Raw genomic sequence first — 23,922 nt, forward strand, 5'->3', positions numbered from 1 at the left:
CTATGGCTGTGCTCTTTTTCACGTGAATGTTTATGTCTGAAAAGGTTCTTTTTTCCATTTTTTAAAAAGTATCAATATGTCATCTGAAAGTATGATTTTTAAAAATCTCTATGGAGATGGAGAGCTCAGTGTAGAGTATTCATTCATTGGATTGTTGCTAGGTCTTGTCTAATTCATTTTTAATTGACAGGTAGCTGTGTATATTTATGTGTACACTGATGTTTTGGTGTACAGTGTAGGATTTTGAGGGTAGGATATTTAGCATATGTATTTCCTCACATAATTACATTTTTCTCTTTCTGATAAGAACATTTAAAATTTACTCTCAGTAATTTTCCTGTATGCAATATATTAACTATGGTCACCATGTCACAAAATCAGTCTCTTGAAGTCTAACTGAATTTTGTGTCCTTTAGCCAAAATTTCTTTAATCTAATTTAATTTTTTTGTATCATCTGGTAGACCCCATTTCATTCTCTCTTTCTGTGAGTTAGACCTTTGTAGATTCCACAAGTGTGTGATGTCATGTGTAATTTGTTTTTCTTTACCTGGTCTGTTCCACTTAAGCTAATTTTCTCCAGGATATATTTACTTCTCAATCCTTCTTTGGAGTTTCTAAAGAGAGATTGATATGGCAGGCACATGACTAAACAGAAAAAAGTTAGTCACTCAATAAATATTTTATCAAGTATTATGTATATATAATTGTCAATATAAACACAGTAAATTTTGCCACCAATTCTAGACAATTACTCTTTAAAAACATAGTCTGTCAGTATGACAATCATATATATTATGTAAGTCTGGGCTTCTATTTTGCTTTATTCTTGACCATGTATTTTCTTCTTTCTTTCTATCCTCTTTTTTTTTCTTTCTTTCTTTTTTTTGTCTCCTCTAGAACAGTGCTGCTGTTCTCTCAGAACTCCCTGCCCTTCCTCACCAGAAGAGTTAGAAAAACTGCAGTGGTATGTAACAAATTTGCTGAGCTTCTCATAAACCAATCAATCAATCAATCAATCAATAAACCAGTGGATAAAGAGACAAACAAATCAATAGCAAAAACAAATAAATAAATTCAATCAAATGGGGAAATAAAATTGTACATATGTACAATATTTAGTCACCATATTAGCCAAGGATAGTCAGAATTTTCAAACTGAAGTGAGGCGTTCAGTTTTAAAGAAAATGGTTTTCTATTTTGTGGTGCTTCCTCTCTCAAGACGGTGGTTCTCAGTCTTGTCTGCGCACTGGAATCACTGGGTGAGCCTTACAGACTGTTTTTAGCTGGATGGTGTGCTAAATGTTGATAGGTATTTGGGTTTCATTCTGGATTTCATAAGTGACCATTGGAAAGACTGGATGAAGGGCGCATGGAACTTTGGTGTTTTGTCATTTTTTCAAAAGCCATACATTAGCTCATATTTCAGTTTTTAAAAATGCTGATTCTCAGCCACCACCCTCAGAGATTCTTTGGCAGAATTATCTGAGAAATACTCTAGATATTTCAGGCTTCAAACCTCTTCTCTCAAAAGGCTGAGGCAGGAGCTTCACCTTGAGACTCTTTGAATAGTGTGTTTATATTTCATCTGGGATGCATAGAGTAAGACTCTGTCTCAAAAACCCAAAGTAAAGGGAGTAAAGACACTTTGGGTGGTTTTAACAATCAAAATTGGGATTCATAGGCAGGGTGGTAGGGGCACACTCCTTTAATCCCAGCACTCAGGGGGAAGAGGCTGGAAGATTTCTGTGAGTTCAAGGCCACTCTGGTCTACAGAGCAAGTTCCAGATTAGCGAAAGCTACACTGGAAAATCCTGTTTCAACTGCCCCCCCCATGAGAATATCTTCCATAAAGTCGTTTCTTTATGGAGGAGAACTGGGGAAAAGTCTGTGAAAGTCACATAGAAAAAAAACGAGTGAACCAATTTTCATGTTCACATAACTACCCATGGCTGACCTGCCAGAATATTTTGTCATCTCCATTTCCTCCCTGTCCTTTTCCTCTTCTCTGCCTCTTCCTCCTTTTACTTTGCAGATTTTTTATTTTTTTCTATAGTCAGAAAACAATAGTCTGGGATTTATTTTTAAAACCATACAGATCCTTTGCCTATACATTATGACTTCTGGGTGTGTGTTTTTGTGGGATTTCTATATGTGCACAGTGGGTATTTCTGAATCTATATGTTTCTCATGCTTTTTCTTTGGGTTTTTTCTTTTGATTGTTTTGTCCTATTAAAATGTGTTTTTAAATCTTATTTATTTTATTATTATACCTTAGATGCCTGAAGAGAGGGTGTAAATCTGGATAGGAGGGAAGGTGGGGAGAAACTGAAAGGAATTGAAGGAGGGAAAACTGTAATCAAATGATATTGTATGAAAAAAAACTATTTTTAGTAAAAGAAAAAAATGACATAATTTAACATGAGAAGCTTCCCATTTGGGAACAGAAGGCCGAGTGTTCTCTGTCAGTCCAATACAGGTCATACATCTGGGATATGTTAAAACACTGGGTCCAAGGAACAGTTAAAGTGTCAAAAGATCTGTAGCATTTTTTGCTATAAAAACTGAAGATAGACATACCTATTAAGCTTAACATCTTCCATTAAGCTAGAGGCTGAGAACTATTTAGGGGGTAGGATGTCTGGAGGTGTCAGAATCAGAGCAAAAGGCCATCACTCTTAAGGAAGCACCCTTAGCCTCTAATGACTATCCATTAAGAGAGCTATTAGGAAGAATCAGGCCCATGCCTGATTATATATTTCTGGCTACACACACACACACAGGGAGAGAGGGAGAGAGAGAGAGAGAGAGAGAGAGAGAGAGAGAGAGAGAGAGAGAGAGAGAGAGAGAGAGAGAGATTCATGTCCATTCTAGAGCAACCACTTTTCTACCTTCAAAGTCTTAGATGGGAGAATGAATTAGTCTCTGTAAATTAGAAAGTGGATTTGATCAGTTTCAGTTGTTTCCACATACATCAATCCCTTTGCATCTTTTGAAATGTATGTTGTGACCCAATAAGTTTGGGGAAGAGCCTGCAATTCTGCATTTCTAGCAAACTCCTGGAGGAGGCTAGTGTCTCCTGGGGTCCCTGAAGCCCACTTTGACATAGTTGGTTTTTTGTTTTGTTTAAGAAAGGTGTCATCATGTAACTGACTGTTCTGGAACTCACTCTATAGATCCAGCTGGTCTCAAACCCACAGAAATCCATCTACCTCTGTCTTCCCAGTGTTAGGATTAAAGGCATGCACTACCACAGCCAGATCCTGAACCCCACTTTGAAGACTAAGTATACAGCAATGCAATGATTTTTCAACTATTGTATTATGCCTAAATCATTGAGGAACTAATAAAAAAAATAAGTTCCTGATCCCTACTTTCAAAGACTGGTCTGGTATCAAGCTTCTGAGACTTTACAAATCCTCAAGGGAGATAATTCTAATGTGAAGCCAAATGGGATAACTACTGTGCTAGAAATGAATTGTATGGTCACTGGGTCTTTCAAATATCTTCGTTCTTAGGGTTGGTAGACACCTATGGGGCACTTTGGAAACATGCTGATGTGTCAGGATACCCTTCAGGGGTTCCCAGACTGCTCTATGTTTAGACTTTGATCTATATATATGTACACAGCATTCAGCAGGTGCTAAATGCAAGCCAAATACACTTGACTGCATACAGGCTACACCTCAGCCAAGAACAACATTCAAAAGAGCATGGATGCTTGCGCTGTGCTCAATCCCAGAAACTACAGACCAGCTGTATGGGGCGGAGGGGGGGGCAGAGTATCTAGGCACTAGCATTGAAGAGTTTTGTCATCTTTGACTGCCCTGTTGTTTATTGGATGCTTTCTCCGTGCCTGAATGGGCAGGACTAGCAGGAGCAACAGGAATCCAAGACAGCCTCTTTATAACTGAGCTCTAAAATGGGAGGCCATGGTGGGTGTCTGGCTTCTGCAAGCTCCATAGTTCTAAAGATAATCTCATGTACATTTTGCAAGGCATCTTTGCCACAGCTTCGTAGATGATGTAGAAAATGACATCTCACAGGCATGGAACAAATTATCCAGAGGGCTCTCTTTCTGTGTGTGTGTTTCTGTCTCTTGGTCTCTATCTCACTTTCTTGTTCCCTCTTAAATCCACTAATTTTATAATCACTATGTAGTCAATGTCCTGAACTCCAGAGCTCCTGTCTCTACTTCCCCCAGTGCCAGGATCACCAGTTTATGGGGTGCTTGGGACCAAACACAGGGCTTCATACTTGCTAAGCATAAGCAAGCACCTTGACCACTGAGCCACATCTCCAATTCACTTTAAACTTATGCTTATTCAATGTTCTGTGATGTAGTCATCCACCCTCATGCATAAGGGAAGCGCTAAGAATATATTTTCATTGGTTTTTCTGTCTCATCTAAATCTGGGTCTATCAGAGACATTACTAGGTTTGTATTTGTCCACTTTTAGTTGCTCTTCCCTAATATGTTCTAAGACAGAGTAACCTTTGATGTGATCAAGAAAGTTACCCGAGGGTTTAGAAAATGCACATGCCTCAGACTCCTTACACTCCATCCCAAGACCAACTGAATGAGACATGAGTATAAGCCATGGAAATCTATCTTTCCTCTATCAACCTATATTAGATTTCTCAATTCTGTATCACAATATCTGATAATGGCAACTTAAAGAAAGAAGTGATTTATTTTCACTTTGCAGTTTAACAAAGGATAGTGTTTGTCACAGCAGGGTAAGTGGCAGCACATGTGTGAAGGGGCTGGTCACACTGCACCCACAATCTCAAAGCGGAGAGAGATGAATGCTAGTACTCAGCTTGCTTTCTTCTTTGTTTCTTTAGAACCTCCAGCCCAGGTATGGTGCTATCTACATTCAGAGTGGATCTTCTCTCCTGAGTTACACCTCTCTGGAAACCCCCTCACAGACGTATGGAGTCTCCTAGATGACTCTAAATCCAGTCAAGTTGCAATATAGTTTGTCTGACTGTCTGTGTGGATATGTTTTTCAAAGTTCTCTAACATAGCTCATGTATAGCCAAGGTTGAGTACCATTGCATTTAAGAAACATTGAAAGGTAGTTGACTTATAAGCCAGGGATTATCTCTTTGGCCCCAGCATGGTTCAGATTTCTATCCAAGCAATATTTCTTGATCACTTACCATGTTCTAGTGACCACTGTACACAGCTATAGTGATAGGAAATGTGTTATGAGATTTCCAGTGTGATGAAACCAGTTGAGTAATGGGACATTTAGTATGTCTTTCCGTCAGGAACACAAAACATGTTACAAGATCCTCTCAACTGAGTGACAGCATGGCATAGGGCTCTAGAGCAGTAGTAAATCAGTGAGCCAGAACTGGGGGTTGTCAAACAATGCTAATATCTCTTCCCCAGAAGTATGAAGGAGAAGGAGGCAGAGGCAAAAGCACACCAAATGTGAACTGACCGCTCCTTTAGAGTGAAATCCTGTTGAGTTGGTGACACCAGACAGCTGCTAGGGTTGAGGACTCAGCCCTCTGAGTCCCTGTTTGTGTCTCATATGTATCTTTCTTCTTTTTTCCTTTAGTGATCTGCAGGATCCCATTGTCTGTCTTGCTGATCAACCACATGGCCCACCATTATCTTCTTCTGGAAAGCTTGTGCCACTTGTACCTCAGGCCATCAATTTTTCCCACATCGCTAATGACTCCTCTTTGGTTGAACTCCTTAATCATACCCATATGACTTCAAGCACACCTTCTATGGCACAAGAGAGTCATATTCCATCTCCCAAGCCTGCGGCCCCCCTGGCTTCCAGTCCTGCCATTGACTTGACTGTTCAACCTGTGGCAGCCTCTTCCACTCTGCCCCAAACTGATCTTTCTCACACCTTGCCACCTGTACAGCCCTCCGTTCCCTCTCCTACCACACCAGCCTTATCTGTCACTGAAGAAGTGGTCACCATCAGCATATCTCCTGGTGAGACAGGTAACTATGAGAAGCCAAGGTGATCACTGGGACTGTTGGAATTTGGGCTTCCTAAAAAACTTGCAAATCAAGACACATTATAAGACCTCGTTAAGCCATTCTTCTGAAACACTTGGAAGCTTCAGGCTTAAGACCTCACATGCAACAAAAGCTAAAACAAACAGTTTTGCACCTCCTGACCCATTCCATGGGACGATGGATATAAGTCATTCTAGGTGCTCTTGACTAGGAATAGCACATGTGGGAAAGCCATGACAACTGCAAAGGGTTCCTGAGAGCCATGTGGGCTTAGTGGTATAGCAATAAAGGGAAGAGGGAAAGGAATAAAGAGTATTCCAGACTCCCTTGATCTTTAGTTCTATGAGTATGAAGCAAGTTTTCCTTTAGAAATTAAAGGACAGGAGGCAAAGCCAAACTTGGTATGGTACTAGTTTAGAGCTCAGGTTACGGTTTCTGCTTCCTCTACCATCATGCCAGCATTCTCAAGGAGATTTGAACTTCTTCCAAGTGATTTACTATTTCTCATAATAAGCACACTGCTCTCAAATGATCTTATAATAAAAGTAGACATTTTAGGCAAAATAATGGAATCATAATTTAAAAGAAGGCTTAATGGCTGGTTAGTAAAGTATAATAGGAATTAATTGCCCTGGGTCTACAGCGATTATTTTTTCATAGTTATTCCCATTGACCCTTAGAAGCAATCTAACAGGCTATCCCAAAAGCCATCAAGAAAGGCCCTGATCCTATGCTTCTAGTCTTAGTGCAAAAGAAGTGAAGTGACATAGGCATACAAGATGCACACCAGAGCATAACTTAGTAGCTAAAAAGTAGATAAAGCCTGCTATCCTTCCTCTGAGTGCCACCAGGTCTCCCCCTCCAGGGGACATGGTCAAATATGAGACACCAGAGTTCGTGTGACCCTATGAGCGTATACAGGGGGAGGAAATCCCTCTCAGGAACAGTCATAGGGGAGGGGAATAAGGGGAAAATGGGAGGGAGGGAAGAATGGGAGGATACAAGGGATGGGATAACCATTGAGATGTAACAAGAATAAATTAATTTAATATTTATATATACATATATATATATATATAAAAAGAAAAAATTTTAAGGTAGATAAAGCTGAATGGTTCCGTAAGACAGAGTGATCATATAAAGGCATGTACCTCAACACAGCGACTCTTGAACAAAGATGTGGGCCATTCGAATAGCTATACAAACATGTGGGCACACTTTCGCATCTTGATGAGAAGAGATAAAGGCCCAACAATAGCTAGTTAAAAATATTTCATTTTCATAATAGACTAGATACACATGGATAGAGACCAGAAAGGAATATGCAAAATAACAAATCAGATATTAGTAATTAAATTAAGAGACATTTTAATTTGTAAAATGGGTGTGGTGTAATTCTAGCACGAGAGAGAGAGAGAGAGAGAGAGAGAGAGAGAGAGAGAGAGAGAGAGAGGTTTGTTGTTAAAGAACAAGTTTATATTGTTGATGTCCAAATTTTTATTTGAGAACTGTAAAAATCACTTATAGCTGATATTCTGGCTATTGGCTTTATAATTTCATGTTCATAAAAGTAACCCACATAAAACTTTGTCCAAATGGTATAAATTATAAATTAAATACTAGTACAACATTTGTATTTATACCACTACTCTATTTGTATCACTATATAAATATTCTAATATTTTAGTTATGCTTACTGAAATATAATTTACATATAATACATTTTCTTCAATTATATGAATAAATAAAATTGTACAGTTTTATGCAGTTAGATAAGCACCTGTGGTTATGTAACCATCATCACAATTAACACACATAACTTTCCACACTCTCTGCGATTCCTTTGTATCTCTTTGAAGTCAGCACTTAGCCCTAGACCCTGGCCACCACTAATGTTTGGTGATTTTCCCTGTAGTTTCCACTTTTCTAAAATATCATATGAAGAGAATCATATGGGATGTTACCTTTTGAGTATGGATTTTTTTTTCATTTAACATAATAAATTTGACAACTGGAGAGCCATCCCTGTTGTGTAATGTATTGGTAGCTAAATTATTTTTTTTTGTCACTAAATAATTTTCTACTGTAGACATAGCATAATTTATACATCCATTTCCAGTTCATGGACATTTGGATTATTTCTAGTTTAGAACTATTATGAAAAAAGGCAGTGCACCATGTTTGACCACATCCCCTTGATGGGGAGGCCTGGTGGCACTCAGAGGAAGGATAGCAGGCTACCAAGAAGAGACTTGATACCCTATGAGCATATACAGGGGTAGGAGGTCCCCCTCAGGCACAGACATAAGGGAGGGGAGTAAGGGGAAAGCATGAGGGAGGGAGGAATGGGAGGATACAAGAGATGGGATAACAACTGAGATGTAATATGAATGCTTTAATAAAAGAAAAGAAAAAAGGCTACTATGAAAATCACAACCAAATATACTCACTTATATCTGCATACTAGCCCAAGGGGCATATCCCGTGAAATCCTTCATTTACCAGGAAACTGGGACAGAGGGGGAGGACATCCTATTGGGTCTCTAGATGAGAGAAGCATGGGAAAATAACAACGTAGAAGGATCCAGGGAGTCCTAGAAACCTACAAGTAGAAACTTTCACACATACTCTGGTGCCTCATAATTGACCATGTCCTCTGGAGGGGGAGACCTGGTGGCACTCAGAGAAAGGATAGCAGGCTACCAAGAAGAGACTTGATACCCTATGATCATATACAGGGGGAGGAGGTCCCCTTCAGTCACAGTCGTAGGGGAGGGGAATAAGGGGAAAATGGGAGGGAGGGAAGAATGGGAGGATACAAGGGATGGGATAACCATTGAGATGTAACAAGATTAAATTAATTAAAAAAATTTTTTAAAAAGAAAAATGACAACCAAGTCTTCTAAACAAGTATACCTTCTTCTTTTGGACAAATACCTAGGAATGAGCTGACCACATCATAGGAACCATTTATCTTCAAAAGTGATTTGTTTCATCCTGCATGCATAACATGATTTGGTTTTTTGATACAGTTGTCAACACTAGCAGTGTTCCTGATCTGGAAGCCCAAGTATCACAAATGGAGAAGGTGTTGTCATTGGGCAGCTTAGAGCCCAACCTTGCAAGCGAAATGGTAAACCGAGTCAGCAAACTCCTGCACTCTCCACCCACCTTGTTAGCCCCTCTAGCTCAAAGGTATGATGTAGCAGATAGAAAAGATGTGTTCTGTGTGGTTCAGAGAATGAATTATGCTAGCTGAGCTTTCTGTTGTGAATGAGTGAGTTTATTGAGTATATAACAAATGAGTAACAGATAGTTAGAAGCGCCAGATAGCAAAACATTATCAAATTGGGGCCTCAAAACATCCAGCAGAGATGATTGACTTAAGTAGCCCAATTAAGAAAGCAATCAAAAAGTGACAACTTCAAATTGGGGGCTTACAAACATCTAGCGGAAACCAGCTGATGCAGCCAACTAGAATTCTAAGTTGAAAGTCAGGGAAGAGGTACAGCTTTGTCATCTACATAGATGAGCTTCCAGCTTCCAGTTATCGCTGTAAGGTTTTTTGGTTTTTTTTTTCCTGTAGGAATTATGGGATAAGCAATAGTAACCTGGCTTGGAAATAGTTCACCTTCTAGCTCTTCTCAAGAACACAATGTTTCACTTGCCTTTTCCTTTCTGTTGGTTACAGCATTAGAGAGGTAGCCTGTCCCAGGAAAGGGTGCTTTAAAGAACATTTGGAGAATACTTGCAATAAACATGCCGGAGTCTAGAACAGAAGGGCCCTCCTTGCTTCAGCAAGGTTTAACAATACGCAGCAATTTACCTATATAATGTACATTACAGGTTGCTAGAAGGATCCCCTCTGACGTTCAAGATACTTGCTTATGTGACTAGTGATAGCCAAGTATTTGCCCTCAAGGACTAGGCTCATAATGGCATCCAGTTGCTATGCTATATTAGCATGGAGGAGAGAGAAAGATAGGACTAAGTTTAAGCTGTTAATTGTCTTTCCAGGTTGCTAAAAGTGGTAGATGACATTGGCTTACAGCTGAAATTTTCAGATACAACCATCAGTCTAACCTCCCCTTCTTTGGCTCTTGCCGTGATCAGAGTGAATGCCAGTAATTTCAGTACAACCACCTTTGCAGCCAAAGACTCTGCACACCTTCAGGTACCCTTGAATTTCTTATAGAAACAACATTTTCTTGTGCATGATTGGAGCCCCTGTTGTATTTCTTGATGGAGGCAATTGCTGTTGATTATCAGGAGTGATAGTATTCCAAAAGAATGAACAGCTGACTCCTCTAAATGTAGCACTCAGGAAGAGACAGCAGGTGGAGCTCTTTGGGTTTAAGGCCAGCCTGGTATAGAGAGCAGCCAGTGAAGAAAAAAATGACATTGTTTTCAGGAGCGTGTGTGTGTGTGTGTGTGTGTGTGTGTGTGTGTGTGTGTGTGTGTGTGTTATGAAGGGATGGTAGGGAATGTTATCCTCATGAAGGAATACTAGGCAGTTGGGGTACTTAGACACGCCGATGAATGTCAACAGTTTAAAGACGTTTTATAACTACACGATGTCTATAGCAGTGCTGAAAATAAATCCTGCTTCTAGTGCTTTCTATCCACCCTTTAGCAGTGGTTCTCAACTTCCCTAATGCTGCAACCCTTTAATACAGTTCCTCGTGTTATGCTGATCCCCAACCATAAAGTTATTTCATTGCTACTTCGTAACTGTAATTCTGATACTGTTATCAATCGTAATGTAAATGTCTCATACGCAGGATACCTGAAATGCGACACCCAAGGGAGTTGCAATCCACAGATTGAGAACCAGTGCTTTAAAGGGACTGGGAACTAGAACTGCTAAAGTCAAACCAAGTCTTGCTCGTTACTGTATAAGCAGTGTGTAGACTCTCCCTAGTGCTTGCTTACTGACTTAATGTGTGTGCGCTGCTGTGGTCTTCTGGTCCCTGCACTCTTTGACAGTTTCTATGTGTCCTCCTGGTCCCTGCACTCTTTGACAGCTTCTATGTGTCCTTAAAATGTTTCCTTTCCTGCTTGGAGGCCTCATCCAACCAGAGAGACAGGGACAGAGCCACTTCCTGGAGAAATATCACAGATCGAGGCCCTTCAGGTCCCTCCAATATTGAGTTGTGTTTTTCATCACCTCATTGTATTAACCTCAGACACTTATTATCTCTTACTTTATCTCCAGGTTTCTCTGGAAACCCAGGCTCCTGGGAATAGTATTGGTGCCATCACTCTGCCTTCGTCGCTGATGAGTAATTTGACAGCTAGTGAGGCAGAGCTGGCTTCCAGGGTTCAGTTCAATTTCTTTGAAACACCTGCCCTGTTTCAGGTAAAGTTGCTATTTACTGAGCTTGATTTGGGTTTGGTTTGGAGGTGGGTGATTTAATTCTGTGTAATCATTACATATTCTTAAGCCTGCTACAAATCAAATGAAGTATTGAAACTCTGCAGTTAAGTTTTATCCATATCCTACTCTTCCTGGAGGTGATATCTAGGAGTTACCAACACATTCATAGTACTCCCAAATGGCCAACCTCTATCCTAAGAACCCACAAGTGTTGATTCTAATCCCTGTCCTGGGAGGAAGGGACCCATTTTACATCCATTTTACAGATTAGGTAATGGAGGCACAAGGAGTTTCAGTAGCTTGCTCAAGGACACACGATTTAAATGTTTAATGTTGTGTCCCCCTTTAAAAATTCATGAGGTCTATTTGACCACTTCCCCTTGGTGGGGAGGCCTGGTGGCATTCAGAGAAAGGATAGACAGGCTACCAAGATGAGACTTAATCGCCTATGATCATATATTGGGGGAGGAGGTCCCCCTAGATCACTGACATAGGGGAGGGGAATAGGCTGAAAGCAGGAGGGAGGGAGGAACAGGTGAATACAAGGGATGGGATAATAACTGAGATGTAATCTGAATAAATTAATTAAATAAAAAATACCCAGAAAAAATTCATGAGGTCCTATTGTATCTGCTGTGCATGTCAACATAGTGTTTAGAGCCCTGAGGTGAACTAAGCCCTGCATCTAATTGTTGTCCCTTGGAGAAGTTACTTTACTCCATCACAGTTTCTGACCTACATTGTAAAGAATGTGAATTCAAATCGTCCTTAGTATCCTTCTAGCCCTAAAACAGCCTCCTTCTATTTCATTTCCATTTTCATCTTGTTGATCCTTATTGTGCTAGGACTCCTCCCTGGAGAACCTCTCCTTGATCAGCTATGTCATATCATCAAGTGTTGCAAACATAACCATCAAGAACTTGACAAGGAACGTGACAGTCACACTGAAACACATCAACCCAAGTCAGGTGAGGAGAGGCCTGTCTGGTTTGTTCAGTGACCAAGGAGACACCTTGGACAGACTGCGCCTGTAGGTCATGGCTAGAGACCGAAGGTGTGTGTAAGACTGCAATTGCTTGCTGCTCTTTGGAATTTTGACTTCCCAACTCATTTTATCCTCAACTGTGTAGTTTTAGAGGCAGAAAAATGCAAAGGCAAGCTCTTAGCCACTACTGGATTTCCCTGTGGGAAGAGCTATGGCTGCAGACTTGGACCCCACTTTCAGGCCCTATGGAGCTTCAACTACAACCTCACTTCTGAGAATGTGGTCTTTGAGATTTGACTAGACTTTTCAAGGCTCAGGTCCACACCTCAGTCCCACTGAGCCAGAGTGTATTCCCTGCCCCCTGGGCTGGGGATTGAGATCATGCCCTCATCATCTAGGCAAGCACTGTACCACCAAGTGGAGTGCACAGTTTTTAAACAAATCCCTAAAGTGATATCAATGCATGACTGATATTTTTAGAAGTGCTGACCTCTATGAGGTTCATTTGCCTCTAAGAATCAAGTAAAATAAGTCACCAAAACTCAAGCATTAGATTAGGAAATTAAAAATATCCCTGATTTTCCCAATTGCTTTTCAGTTCATTAAACTAATTAGCTATGACTTATCTTTCTGCTACAGGATGACTTAACTGTGAAATGTGTATTCTGGGACTTGGGCAGAAATGGTAGGTTCCAATTTAAACTCTTTTAAGGTCTTAAGTGAGTGAGTGAGTGGGGAAGTTGGTAAGTCACTGTGCTATGACTTGCTGATGGGACAGATGCTGCTCTTGATGCCAACAGGTGGCAGAGGAGGTTGGTCATCGGATGGCTGCTCCATCAAAGACAGGAGGATGAATGAAACCATCTGTACCTGTAGCCACCTTACCAGTTTTGGCATCCTATTGGTAACATACTCATGCCCAATGGCCTTAGACCCTGGGTCTGAGGGCTAGCTGGTCAGTCATTATAATAAAATATCTACTTGATGACTCAACAGATAAACAGAAAGCCTAATATTGTGGCATAGTTATACACCAATGAAACCACTCTTTTAATAACCAATATTTGACTATAGAATATAAGTATTTCTTCATATTCTATTTGTATTTTCTCCTTTTAATAGCAAGAGAGTCTTATTAGAATGGACAGCACAAATTATTTACCTTTCAGGGAATGTAAACATCGATAAAACACTTTGGCATAAGTTATTATTGTTGTTATAATCTTGTGCATGGTGAGCAAGTGCTCTACCACCTAGCTACACCCCCATCCTTAAATGATCTCATTTAATCTTCCCAGCATTTCTTTAACATAGGTCATTTTATTGCAATTAGAGTTACGACTTGTGGTAATTGTTTCTAGCCATAGGACTAAGAAATGCAAGAGGCAGGAGCCAAATGTAAGTCTTTAGGCTCCTAATCCAGGACTTCCCCAGTGCATGGATTCAGTGATCAAGTATATGAGCTTTGAGGTCAGGCAGACCTGAATCCTGAATTTGAATTCTAATTCCTCCACTTCCTATTCCTAGCTATGACCTCAAACAGGTTACTGGAACTCCTTATTTTTACCTGTTGACAGTAATTGTGTCTATCTCATAGGTTGGTTGAACAGACTATGAGACTATTAATGGATACTTAGTATATTCAATGAACATAATAATGATTCTTATGTATGTAAAATGGTTTGATTGCTGAAAGCATTATTTTATTTCCCAGGACCTATCTCGGACATCCTTACCACCAAGTCAAATGATGGCTCTGACATTTATCACATATATTGGCTGTGGGCTTTCATCAATTTTTCTGTCTGTTACTCTTGTAACCTACATAGCCTTTGAGTGAGTATCTACAACTGGAAATTTGGTCTATAAATCGAGCTCTCACCTTTAGCACCAAAATGTATTATTTTAAAACCCTTTCTTCACTGGACACTGTGGCACACACCTTTAATCCCAGGACTTGGGGAGGCAGAGGCAGGTGGGTCTCTTGTGAATTTGAGGCCAGCTTGGTCTGCAAAGTTCAGGACAGGCAAGGGTACACAGAGAAACCTTGTATTGAAAAACAAAACAAAACAAAAAACCCGAAAAGCAACAAAACAAAAACAAACAAACAAACAAACAACAACAAAAACATAAAACAAAACAAAAAACCCTTTCTTTAGCCTACCCTATCCTTTATACCAACCTGATAGAATGTCTGGGTATGAAATGCTATGAGAGTTTTTGGTTCATATGCTTTTGTCTTCCACTAGTTTCTGAGCACAGTAGGAGTTGAGTCATGATAATCTTGTTCCCCAAATGGGTAGCTGGTATATCATCAGCATTTAGTGTAGAAAAAAAAAGACAGTGACTGAAATCCAAGAGGTTACAGTCTGAAAGAGGTCATCGTACCACGTACAGAAAAAAAAAAATTCATAAACTAAGTTTATAAATGATACCGAGACAATGAGAGAACGATTAACTATGTTAAGGGTATAGGAATGAAGATGAACGTAAAACTTAAATGAAAACAAGTCACCGAGTGTGACTTTGGAAGTGAAAGCAGGGAATGCCACTCCAAATAACATTGCCCCTTCTTGGCTCACCAGAAAGGTTCCTCTCATCATTTTTTTAGGGGGAAATCGTAACAGATAAATTAGCTGCATTTCCCTGTGTCATTACATTGAGCAACCATTCAAACTCTTTGAAACAGCCTGAGGGATATGATATTCTTTTTGTTTTGTTTTCTCAAGACAGGGTTTCTCTGTGTAGCCTTGATTATCCTGGACTCAATTTGTAGAGCAGGCTGGCCCTAAACTCACAGCGATCCACCTGTTTCTGCCTCCCAAGTGCTGGGATTAAAGGCGTGTGCCACCACACCCCACCTGAGGGATATTCTTATACAAAATTTGGCAGGATATAAGGCTAACTCTTTTTTCATTCTTTCATTTTAGAAAGATCCGGAGAGATTACCCTTCCAAAATCCTCATCCAGCTGTGTGCTGCTTTGCTTCTGCTCAACCTGGTCTTCCTCTTAGATTCCTGGATTGCTCTGTATAATACCCGAGGTTTCTGCATCTCCGTGGCTGTATTTCTTCACTATTTTCTCTTGGTCTCATTCACATGGATGGGCTTAGAAGCATTCCACATGTACCTAGCACTTGTCAAGGTGTTTAATACTTACATCCGAAAGTACATCCTTAAATTCTGCATTGTTGGCTGGGGTATGTATAAACTTGCTTGAATGTTACCTGGACTTTTCCTGCAGTGTTCTGACTTTTTTTTCTTTTAAAAAAGATTTTTTAATAATTTATTCACATTATAACCTGGTTATTACCCCCTTGCTAGTATCTTCCCATTCCCACCCTCCCTCCCTCTTCTGCCCTATTTCCCTCCCCTAGACCTCTGACAGGGGGCCCTTCCTCTCACTTTTAATCATGTAGAGCCTTGAATCCCACTAGGTAACTTTCTAAAGGAGCTTTGAACTCCTCAAAGGCTGCACTGTTTCCAGAACACTCTTGTTGATTCAGTGATCAAATCATTTCCAAAACCCCATATTTTACTTTCTACTAAGTTCATGGCTCTTCGTGGCACTTACCAGTGAGTTTGGTTCCGGTCTCCACAGTTAAAAATAGTAAGCTGATCCCTCTTCCTCCTAAGAGTCCTATAGATAACCAACAAGTATACAGTGCCCTAATTTTTTCATGTAGTTTCACACTTCATTGAAGACAAGCCAATGAGGCTAGCAGTTATCGACAGCACCTAGGTGCTCAGTGATGGTATAAGTTTATCCACATTTTGTAAGGCTAGAAAACAGTCCAACGTGGCCTTCTCATTCCAGATGGATATGCTTTTTACTGGATTCCAACCATCAACACTCCCAAATTCCCTCGTATTCCTCAGTCTAAACAACAGGACCGCAAGCCTTTCATTATTTGTCACCCTGCCTGTCATTATATCTTTGTGAAGAATAACAAAGCACACACTCTCCCTAGTTTGTCTCAGAAAGACATAGCTTCAGGTAGTTGGGCAAGAATTTTATCTTCTTTAGAGAAAGCTGAAATGCCAGGTGCACTTGCCAAGGACAGGCTCCTCCACCTCCACTTCTTATGTATGACTTTGACACTGAGGATCTAATACAGGGCCGTGAACATGCTAGGGAAGCACTTCAACAGTGATCTACCGCTTCAGCCTCCAGTTTTCTGTTCTTTAAAAAAGTCTTACTTAGGAAACCATCATGTCAGTATCAAATGAATTTTTAAAAAAAGAGTATATTTGCCTGTTTCAGGCACCTCAGCCCATCTATAAAAGGAATTGTAGTCATTGCCGTTGTTATTGTTGTTTTATTTACTAGAGCAGTGAAACTGGTCTGTGTGTAGTATAGGGTGACAGCATGGGGCGGGTGAGTGGTGGCACGATGGTCTGCAAAAGCACCTTTTCCTAGCTGAAAGACACTGTAAACTGTCAGAAGCCCTCTTATTTGTACCTCCTTTTAGCAGGAGTACTCATGGGCCCTTGAGAAAACCAACATAGTAGCAGTCACCAGTCCTAAGTCAGTGAAAATACGTTTTCCCATTCATCGGCGGGTTCCAAATAATCAGTTGGGAAATTTATGAATGAATGAATCATTGGGAGTTGCTTACTCTTAAATTTACATTCCAGACATGAGTGCGTTGATGGTGGCAGGAGCTGCTACAAGAGATAAGCCTTGAGATCTCACCAGATCATTTCTCCCTGGCTGCATCCCAGTTGAAGGGAAGGCATCTCTATAGTTATTTATGATCCCCAGTTGATGATGATTCTGCCTCAAGATGGAGCTTCCAAAATATCTCTGAGTTTCGGGGGGAAAGAGAGTGGAGGGCCTTGCAGGTAGTTTCTAGGAGACAGGACCACAGTGGAGCAAATCACTTCTGTGTATACCTGATTAACCAAAATGTAATTCTGGCTGCCAGTGAGGGTAGGAGCATCCATCCATGTGCCAAAATAAATGAAAACTGATTTGGTGAATAGCTAACCAGTCTCTGCCATGCCACAGAAAGGAAAATAGAATGACCTCTGGATTTTCTTTTCACCTCCTTGTCAGAACTGTGTGACTGATGTTTCCCATGTTCCAGGGATACCAGCTGTGGTTGTGACCATCGTCCTGACTATATCCCCAGATAATTATGGGATTGGATCTTATGGGAAATTCCCCAATGGCACACCAGATGACTTGTGAGTACAAATTGATCTTAGGGAATGTTTGGGAACTATAAAAATTAAATTTTTAAGAAAATGGAGGATCTAATTAGTCTGTTGGTCATATCTATCATCTTAATAAAATTTTCAATAATTTTTAACAAGAGCCTTCATCATCATGTGTAATGGGATTAGCTAGTTGAAAATGCCACACTACTATTTAAGGAGCAAATCAGGAATTATTCTGAGGGAGTCCACAAATTAGGGTGAAGTATATTAAGACTCTTAACCTCTGATAAAAATAAAATGCTGGTGACAATATATTACTAAAGACATATAGTCTGGGATAACTATAACTTCACAGGAGAATGTTTGAATGTTTTAAAAATGGTTTTAAGCAGGGTGGTGGTGGTATACAACTTTAGTCCCAGTACCCACGAGGCAGAGTTAGGCAGATCTCTGTGGGTTTGAGGCCAGCCTACTCTACAGAGTGAGTTCCAGGACAGCCAAGGCTGTTACACAGAGTGGAAACTGTTTAGAAAAAACAAAAGAAAGTTTTAAAATTTTCTTTTTAATGAGTTATTTGTGTGTGTGTGTGTGTGTGTGCCTGTGCCACATGTATATATCTGTGGAGGCCAGAATGAGGTATTAGATCCCTTGGAGCTGAAGTTACAGGTAATTGTGAGCTGCCTGGCATGGGTGCTGAGAATTGAACCTTGATCCTCTAGAAAAGCATCAATTGCCATCTCTCCAGCCTCTAAAATATTCTGAATTACCTAGATTATGTTCCACAGAACTAGAAATGATTGTGGAGAAAAGCAGCTGTTGGCTAGGATTTTTGTTCTTGTTGTTTTGGTTTTGTACTTGAAATGGGGGGGAGTGGTTTCATCAAAAATATTATAGATCCAATGCATCACTTGGAGCAAGCATATTTTTATCATTATAATGTTTCCTCCTCTCTTCTCCTCTCCCCCATCCAGCTGCTGGATCAACAGCAATGCAGTGTTCTATATCACAGTTGTGGGCTATTTCTGTGTGATATTTCTACTGAACGTCAGTATGTTCATTGTCGTCTTGGTTCAGCTCTGTCGAATTAAAAAGAAGAAGCAACTGGGAGCCCAGCGCAAAACTAGTATTCAAGACCTCAGGAGTATTGCTGGCCTCACGTTTTTACTGGGAATTACTTGGGGCTTTGCCTTCTTTGCATGGGGACCAGTGAATGTCACCTTCATGTATCTCTTTGCTATCTTTAACACCTTACAAGGTAAGCACTACAGAGTTACATATGAACCCAAAGAACCTAATGGGAAAAGTAAAGTATCACTACTAAGAGAGGGCCTGCAAAGTGCCCTATTTAGTAGCTGAAGTTGTACTCCTTTCAGAACCAATTGATCACTGAGAACAGGAGCTTTGAGGTCCTTAGAAGAAAGGCATTTTACTAATTTTGAGAAATGGTTGATTTTTCCTTTTATCAATTCTCATCTCCTTGGAGAAACTATATTGAGGAAATCTGCCAGGAACTCTTTCTGAGAAAGCCAATTACTCAGCCTTTTCTTGCTTCCTTCCTTTTTTTTTTTTTAAATAATTTATGAAAGCAGAGCTTGCACATAGGAAAAACCCAGATACCATGTCTCTATGAGGGTTTGCCACTCAGACCTAGGGCTTAGCTTTGGGGTTTTGACTTGGAAACAGAAAATGATAAATGGAAAGATAATAAACAACCCAAGTGGCAGTGATCTTGGCCATGGGCTAATCCCTAGAAGTTGCCAAGCTGCCTTGAGCAGGCCTGGGACAGTCTTGGAGGGTGCCCTTGACTTCTGAGCGTCCCATAAGCTAATAAAGCCTAGCCACTTGCATTTTGGAACCCTAACAATTGTGGTTTTTTTAAAAACAGTAAATGAGTAATTCCTTTTGGAGTAGTGTTATAAAAATTTTGTTAGCTGTTAATTTTTAATGGGAGTACTTCTGCATTAAAAGCCCAGCAGGCAAATAGGTTTACACTGCAGAAACAATAAAGAATTGTCCCTTGGCTTCCTCACATTCCAACGCCTTTTCATTACATTCTCTGCTTGTTTTCACATTGCTTTTGGCTCCCATACTGCCCTCCTGTGGTCCCATCAGGAAATAGATAATTTTGCTAGTTTTCAATGAAATCCCATCCAGAAGTGTTGGCCATGGGTTCTTATTTTATTTGAAAACACACACACACACACACACACGCACACACACACACACAGAGAGAGAGAGAGAGAGAGAGAGAGAGAGAGAGAGAGAGAGAGAGAGAGAGCGCACTAGAAATGGCTGGCATTTTTTTTTAAATCTACAACATACCAGTCCCTAAATTGGTATATTCAGGTATTGTGCTATGTAGTATTAAATACAAAACAAAGAAAAAAGAAAATTATATCAAAAGCTTTTCTTTTGTTTTGAAATTTTTAAAGGGGGTGCTTTCCAGGCAGAGTGTTGCCTATGTGAATGTATGTAACCCTGGCTGGCCTAGAATTCACCAGCTTGGCCTCAGACACACAGTGATCTTCCTACCTCTTCTTCTCCAGTGCTAGGATCATATAGGTATGTGCCACAGCATTTGGTTTGAGAAAAGTTTTTATATCCTAGCAATAGGATACTAAAAGTAATAGCTACTTTAAGAGGAAAAAATATTCTATGCAAATTCACATTAATCATTAACATGAAAGCTATTTACCTCCCTTCCTGTGGTTTAAGAAGCTAGCAAACTTGCCTATTTTTCTCATTTCCCTAATAAGGTAATAATATATCTTATTAGAACATAAATGAGTAGGCATAATTTGCTATTTCTATAAAAGGAAGCTAAGGCCTAGTTCTACAGTGCTTTAGAGTTGATTGAAGATGAGCTGTGTATGTTTTTTTTTTAATTTTGGCTGGTGCATATCCCCATCCATCTCTCCCTCACTCGTGTTGTTTCTCCCTTCATGCAACCAAGGGAGCCTCCCAGGGTGGCACTGGGTAAAGGCATACAATGTCCACCAACCTTTGAGGTTCCCTCATATCTACCCCATTAGAAGCAAATCTGGTGTTTTAAAATGAATGTTTTGAAGGTAGGTAAGTGTTGGAGAGAGAGAGAGAGAGAGAGAGAGAGAGAGAGAGAGAGAGAGAGAGAGAGAGAGAGAGAGAGAGAGAGAGAGAGAGAGAGTGTGTTCCGATTTCATCCATATAGTCCCCAAATATTTCCTAGCAAAAGCCTTGGGTTCTTGGCAGAGACAGAGAGACAGTGCTGACCAAGGATCCCCGGATCACATTACTGGGGACAGTGATGGGCAAGAAATAAGTCCAAAAACCTGCTTAAACCTGTAGCTAGTTTTCTATGCTGGAATATCAGGGGAATTTTCCCTTGAGCCTGAAGGGCGGCAGGGAGCTGGTAGATAACTAAATCCAAACACTCTGCAGACCTGATGCTCAGAACAGAAGGCCCAAAGGACACAAGCCTGGTGTAGAAAAGAGGCACCTGAGACTGTGGCGGAGCTTTCATTGGACAGAACTTGGAATTAAATTGCAAATCCAGAGAATTCAAAAGGCAGGAGCTGAGGTCTCAGCTAGGATCCTGTGTGGATGGCTTTTGCTACCTGGACAGGGAAGGATGAGAGCAAAACCTGGGGCAAGCAATGGTGAATTTAGATGTGGGAATGCAGTTCCTTCTATAAGCACCCTATCTTACAAAGATCTTTGTTTAAAGCTTTGGGTTTTAGATATTTTATTCTATTTATACAATTTCACTTTGTCCAGAACTGCCAAAGATTTCCTCTTTTGTGCAAAATAAGTTACCAAGATTCAGGTTCTGTTTGTAATTCACTGTATAATGGTTTGGATATTTTTCTTTCCCTGTAGGGTTTTTCATATTCATCTTTTACGGTGCAGCCAAAGAGAATGTCAGAAAACAGTGGAGGCGGTATCTTTGTTGTGGAAAATTACGGCTGGCTGAAAATTCTGGTAAAGATTTGCTTTCATTTTTCTTCTCTTAAACCTCAAGAAGATAACTGTGTACATTCAGATGAAAGCAACCATTTCCAAGGAGTTGTCAGATCTGAAAAGGGGAGAACAGAGCATGCATGACAGAAAATGCTGTTGAACATTACAGGGTGGAAAAAAAAAAAAAGGAATTCTTCCTACCTGGGAATGTTGTGAGCCGACGAGTTAGTGGCCTGCTTGCTTCTGGAATGAAGCAACAGTGAAGTCTTTAGCTTGTTTCCTATTGAGCTCATGTTTTTCATTTCCCAAAGCAATTTTTAATATTTTCCTTCATAATGTTGTAAGGCTTGTCTCACCCCTTTCTCCACAGGTCCAGGTTGTCAGTGGCTTTCTTTGTTAGCTGGCCAGACTTTGTATATAAGTTTTGGCTTGTATCTGGTTATTTTGAAGTTCTTTTCACATATTCCCAGTTGGCAAGGAGAGCAAAGAGCTCATTTCTTTTTCTTTTTCTTTTTTTTTCTCATTTAAAGAATGATAAAGGCCTGCTTGAAAAGCTAGCTTCCTTCTGCATGAACACCACCTTTCAGTACCTGATAGGTACGATGGTCTGTGTTTAGAAAATGTCAGTGTGTGGCTCTGTCATTTGTGTGGATTCAAGAACAATTGCTGTAGCAGAGCTGACTTGTGAGGGTGGAGAGAAAGGCTCTGTCACTTCCTAATTCAGTGGAAAGCTCCGGACAGTCCAGTTAGCTCAGCCATTAGTTCTAGGAGGACACAGGTTTCCTTTTAATGAGGCGCTCATTTGAAAAGTAAATATGTGCAGTGGCACTGAAGGTGCCTTTTACAACATCAGCTCGTAAAATGTGTGAGTTCTCTATAAGATCCTGAAGTGAGAATTCAGTTGCTAAGACTTGTTACACTGTGACCCGTCTCTTGCATTTGAGCTTCAACATACTGCCCTGTTTTTCTGTAATGCTTATTCTGCTGTAGACTGGAGTAAAACTGCTACTAATGGTTTAAAGAAGCAGACTGTAAACCAAGGAGTATCCAGCTCTTCAAATTCCTTACAGTCAAGCTGTAATTCCACTAACTCCACCACACTACTAGTGAATAATGATTGCTCAGTGCACGCAAGCGGGAATGGTATGTATGTATGTCTCAATACAGTGTTTTTCAAGCCAGTGTTTATTTTTTGAAGTAGTCCCTTCTTTTCAAAAGCAAACTGAAACATTACACCTATGACTAATGGATCAAAATAGTTTTCCGTATGAGCCAGAATGTTTATAAACCCAAATTTATTTCTTTTAGAGCAAATAACAGAATGACTTTTTTTTAAAAAAATGATTTAGTTTTCCATAACGGGACTTGATCATAACCTAAAAGGTTTTTTTTAATGTTCAAATTCTAATTTAAATATTGCCCAGAGGCTTCAGTGCTGCATTATTTCTGTAAGAGCAGTACCTATGTTACCAAGCCATGTGATTTCTAAAAATGGTACCTATTAACCATGCATATCTTCAGCACATGGAAACCTTCCTGGGTTTCGCTTTTCATGTTTGTCAATCCTTTCCCACAATGTGGCTGCCTTGTGACAGCACTCAAGTCTCCATGAATATATCAAATGCTGGAAGGTGGATTGTGAGCAATATTGGTCACTATCTGTGTCGCTCATATATAAACAGACTATCTCAGCTGTGCTTCTTCTGCTCCTTAAGTCTAAAATCTCTAGCTAAAACTTCATTACATTTTCTTTCTCTTCAAGACCAGGCTGTTCATTACTCATAAAGCTTATCTTATTTTTTTGCTTTCTTCTGCTTCTTAATATATCTTTTGCATTTTATTAAAAACTTATGAGATGCCAATACATTTCTTCAAATGGACAGTTGGCCTTTATCCATTCTTCTTTCCATTACTAATTCCAATTAGTTTGTGAGAAGGTTCATGTCTCTACCAACTAGTATGTTAGTCTCTTAAAGATAAGGGTTTCTAATCGCTTGATTTAAAAAAAAATACAGTTGGGGGTTGGCTGGGGAGATGGCTCAGCCGGTGCTGCACAAAGGTGAGGACCAGTTCCCCAGAACACACTTAAAAGTCTCATGGGCGTGGTGGCTCTGCTGTGATCCCAGCACACAACAGACAGATGGAGACACGGTAACACCCAAGCAAACTGGCTAGCCAGACCAACTGAAATATTGAGCTCCAGATTCAGTGAGAAACCCTGTCTCAACATAGAGAGTGGAGAGCAATCCAGGAAGACACCCTCTATCAAACTCAGATCTCCACATGCATGCACACAAACACTGCCTGTGCATTGGTGCTTTCATATGAGCTCATATACACACTAGCATGCACATGTATATGTACCACATATGAATTTCTTTTTGTTTTTTTGAGACAGAGTTTCTCTGACTGTCCTAGAACTCACTCTGTGTAGACCAGGCTGGACTTGAACTCATGGAGATCCACCACCGC

General features: G+C 40.2%; 1 protein-coding gene across 13 annotated transcripts in view; it reads left to right on the forward strand.

The window, feature by feature from the left end:
- The window catches only part of ADGRG2 (adhesion G protein-coupled receptor G2), a 117,390-nt gene that overhangs the window by 89,544 nt on the left and 3,924 nt on the right, over nucleotides 1-23,922 (forward strand). For 11 of the 13 annotated variants that reach the window (XM_084790654.1, XM_084790649.1, XM_084790655.1 and 8 more), the window contains 14 exons: nucleotides 899-965; nucleotides 5,572-5,972; nucleotides 9,023-9,185; nucleotides 10,008-10,164; nucleotides 11,206-11,349; nucleotides 12,213-12,335; nucleotides 12,992-13,037; nucleotides 13,153-13,256; nucleotides 14,067-14,188; nucleotides 15,283-15,551; nucleotides 17,442-17,541; nucleotides 18,486-18,769; nucleotides 21,370-21,471; nucleotides 22,441-22,593. In XM_084790654.1, the coding sequence (XP_084646780.1) occupies nucleotides 899-965; nucleotides 5,572-5,972; nucleotides 9,023-9,185; nucleotides 10,008-10,164; nucleotides 11,206-11,349; nucleotides 12,213-12,335; nucleotides 12,992-13,037; nucleotides 13,153-13,256; nucleotides 14,067-14,188; nucleotides 15,283-15,551; nucleotides 17,442-17,541; nucleotides 18,486-18,769; nucleotides 21,370-21,471; nucleotides 22,441-22,593 (2,235 nt within the window). The remainder of the gene's footprint in view (nucleotides 1-898; nucleotides 966-5,571; nucleotides 5,973-9,022; nucleotides 9,186-10,007; nucleotides 10,165-11,205; nucleotides 11,350-12,212; nucleotides 12,336-12,991; nucleotides 13,038-13,152; nucleotides 13,257-14,066; nucleotides 14,189-15,282; nucleotides 15,552-17,441; nucleotides 17,542-18,485; nucleotides 18,770-21,369; nucleotides 21,472-22,440; nucleotides 22,594-23,922) is intronic. The other 2 variants (XM_084790652.1, XM_084790653.1) reach the window with 1 other exon arrangement.

This window comes from Acomys minous, assembly GCF_964271855.1.
Source record: "Acomys minous genome assembly, chromosome: 7".
Lineage (NCBI taxonomy): Eukaryota > Metazoa > Chordata > Mammalia > Rodentia > Muridae > Acomys > Acomys minous.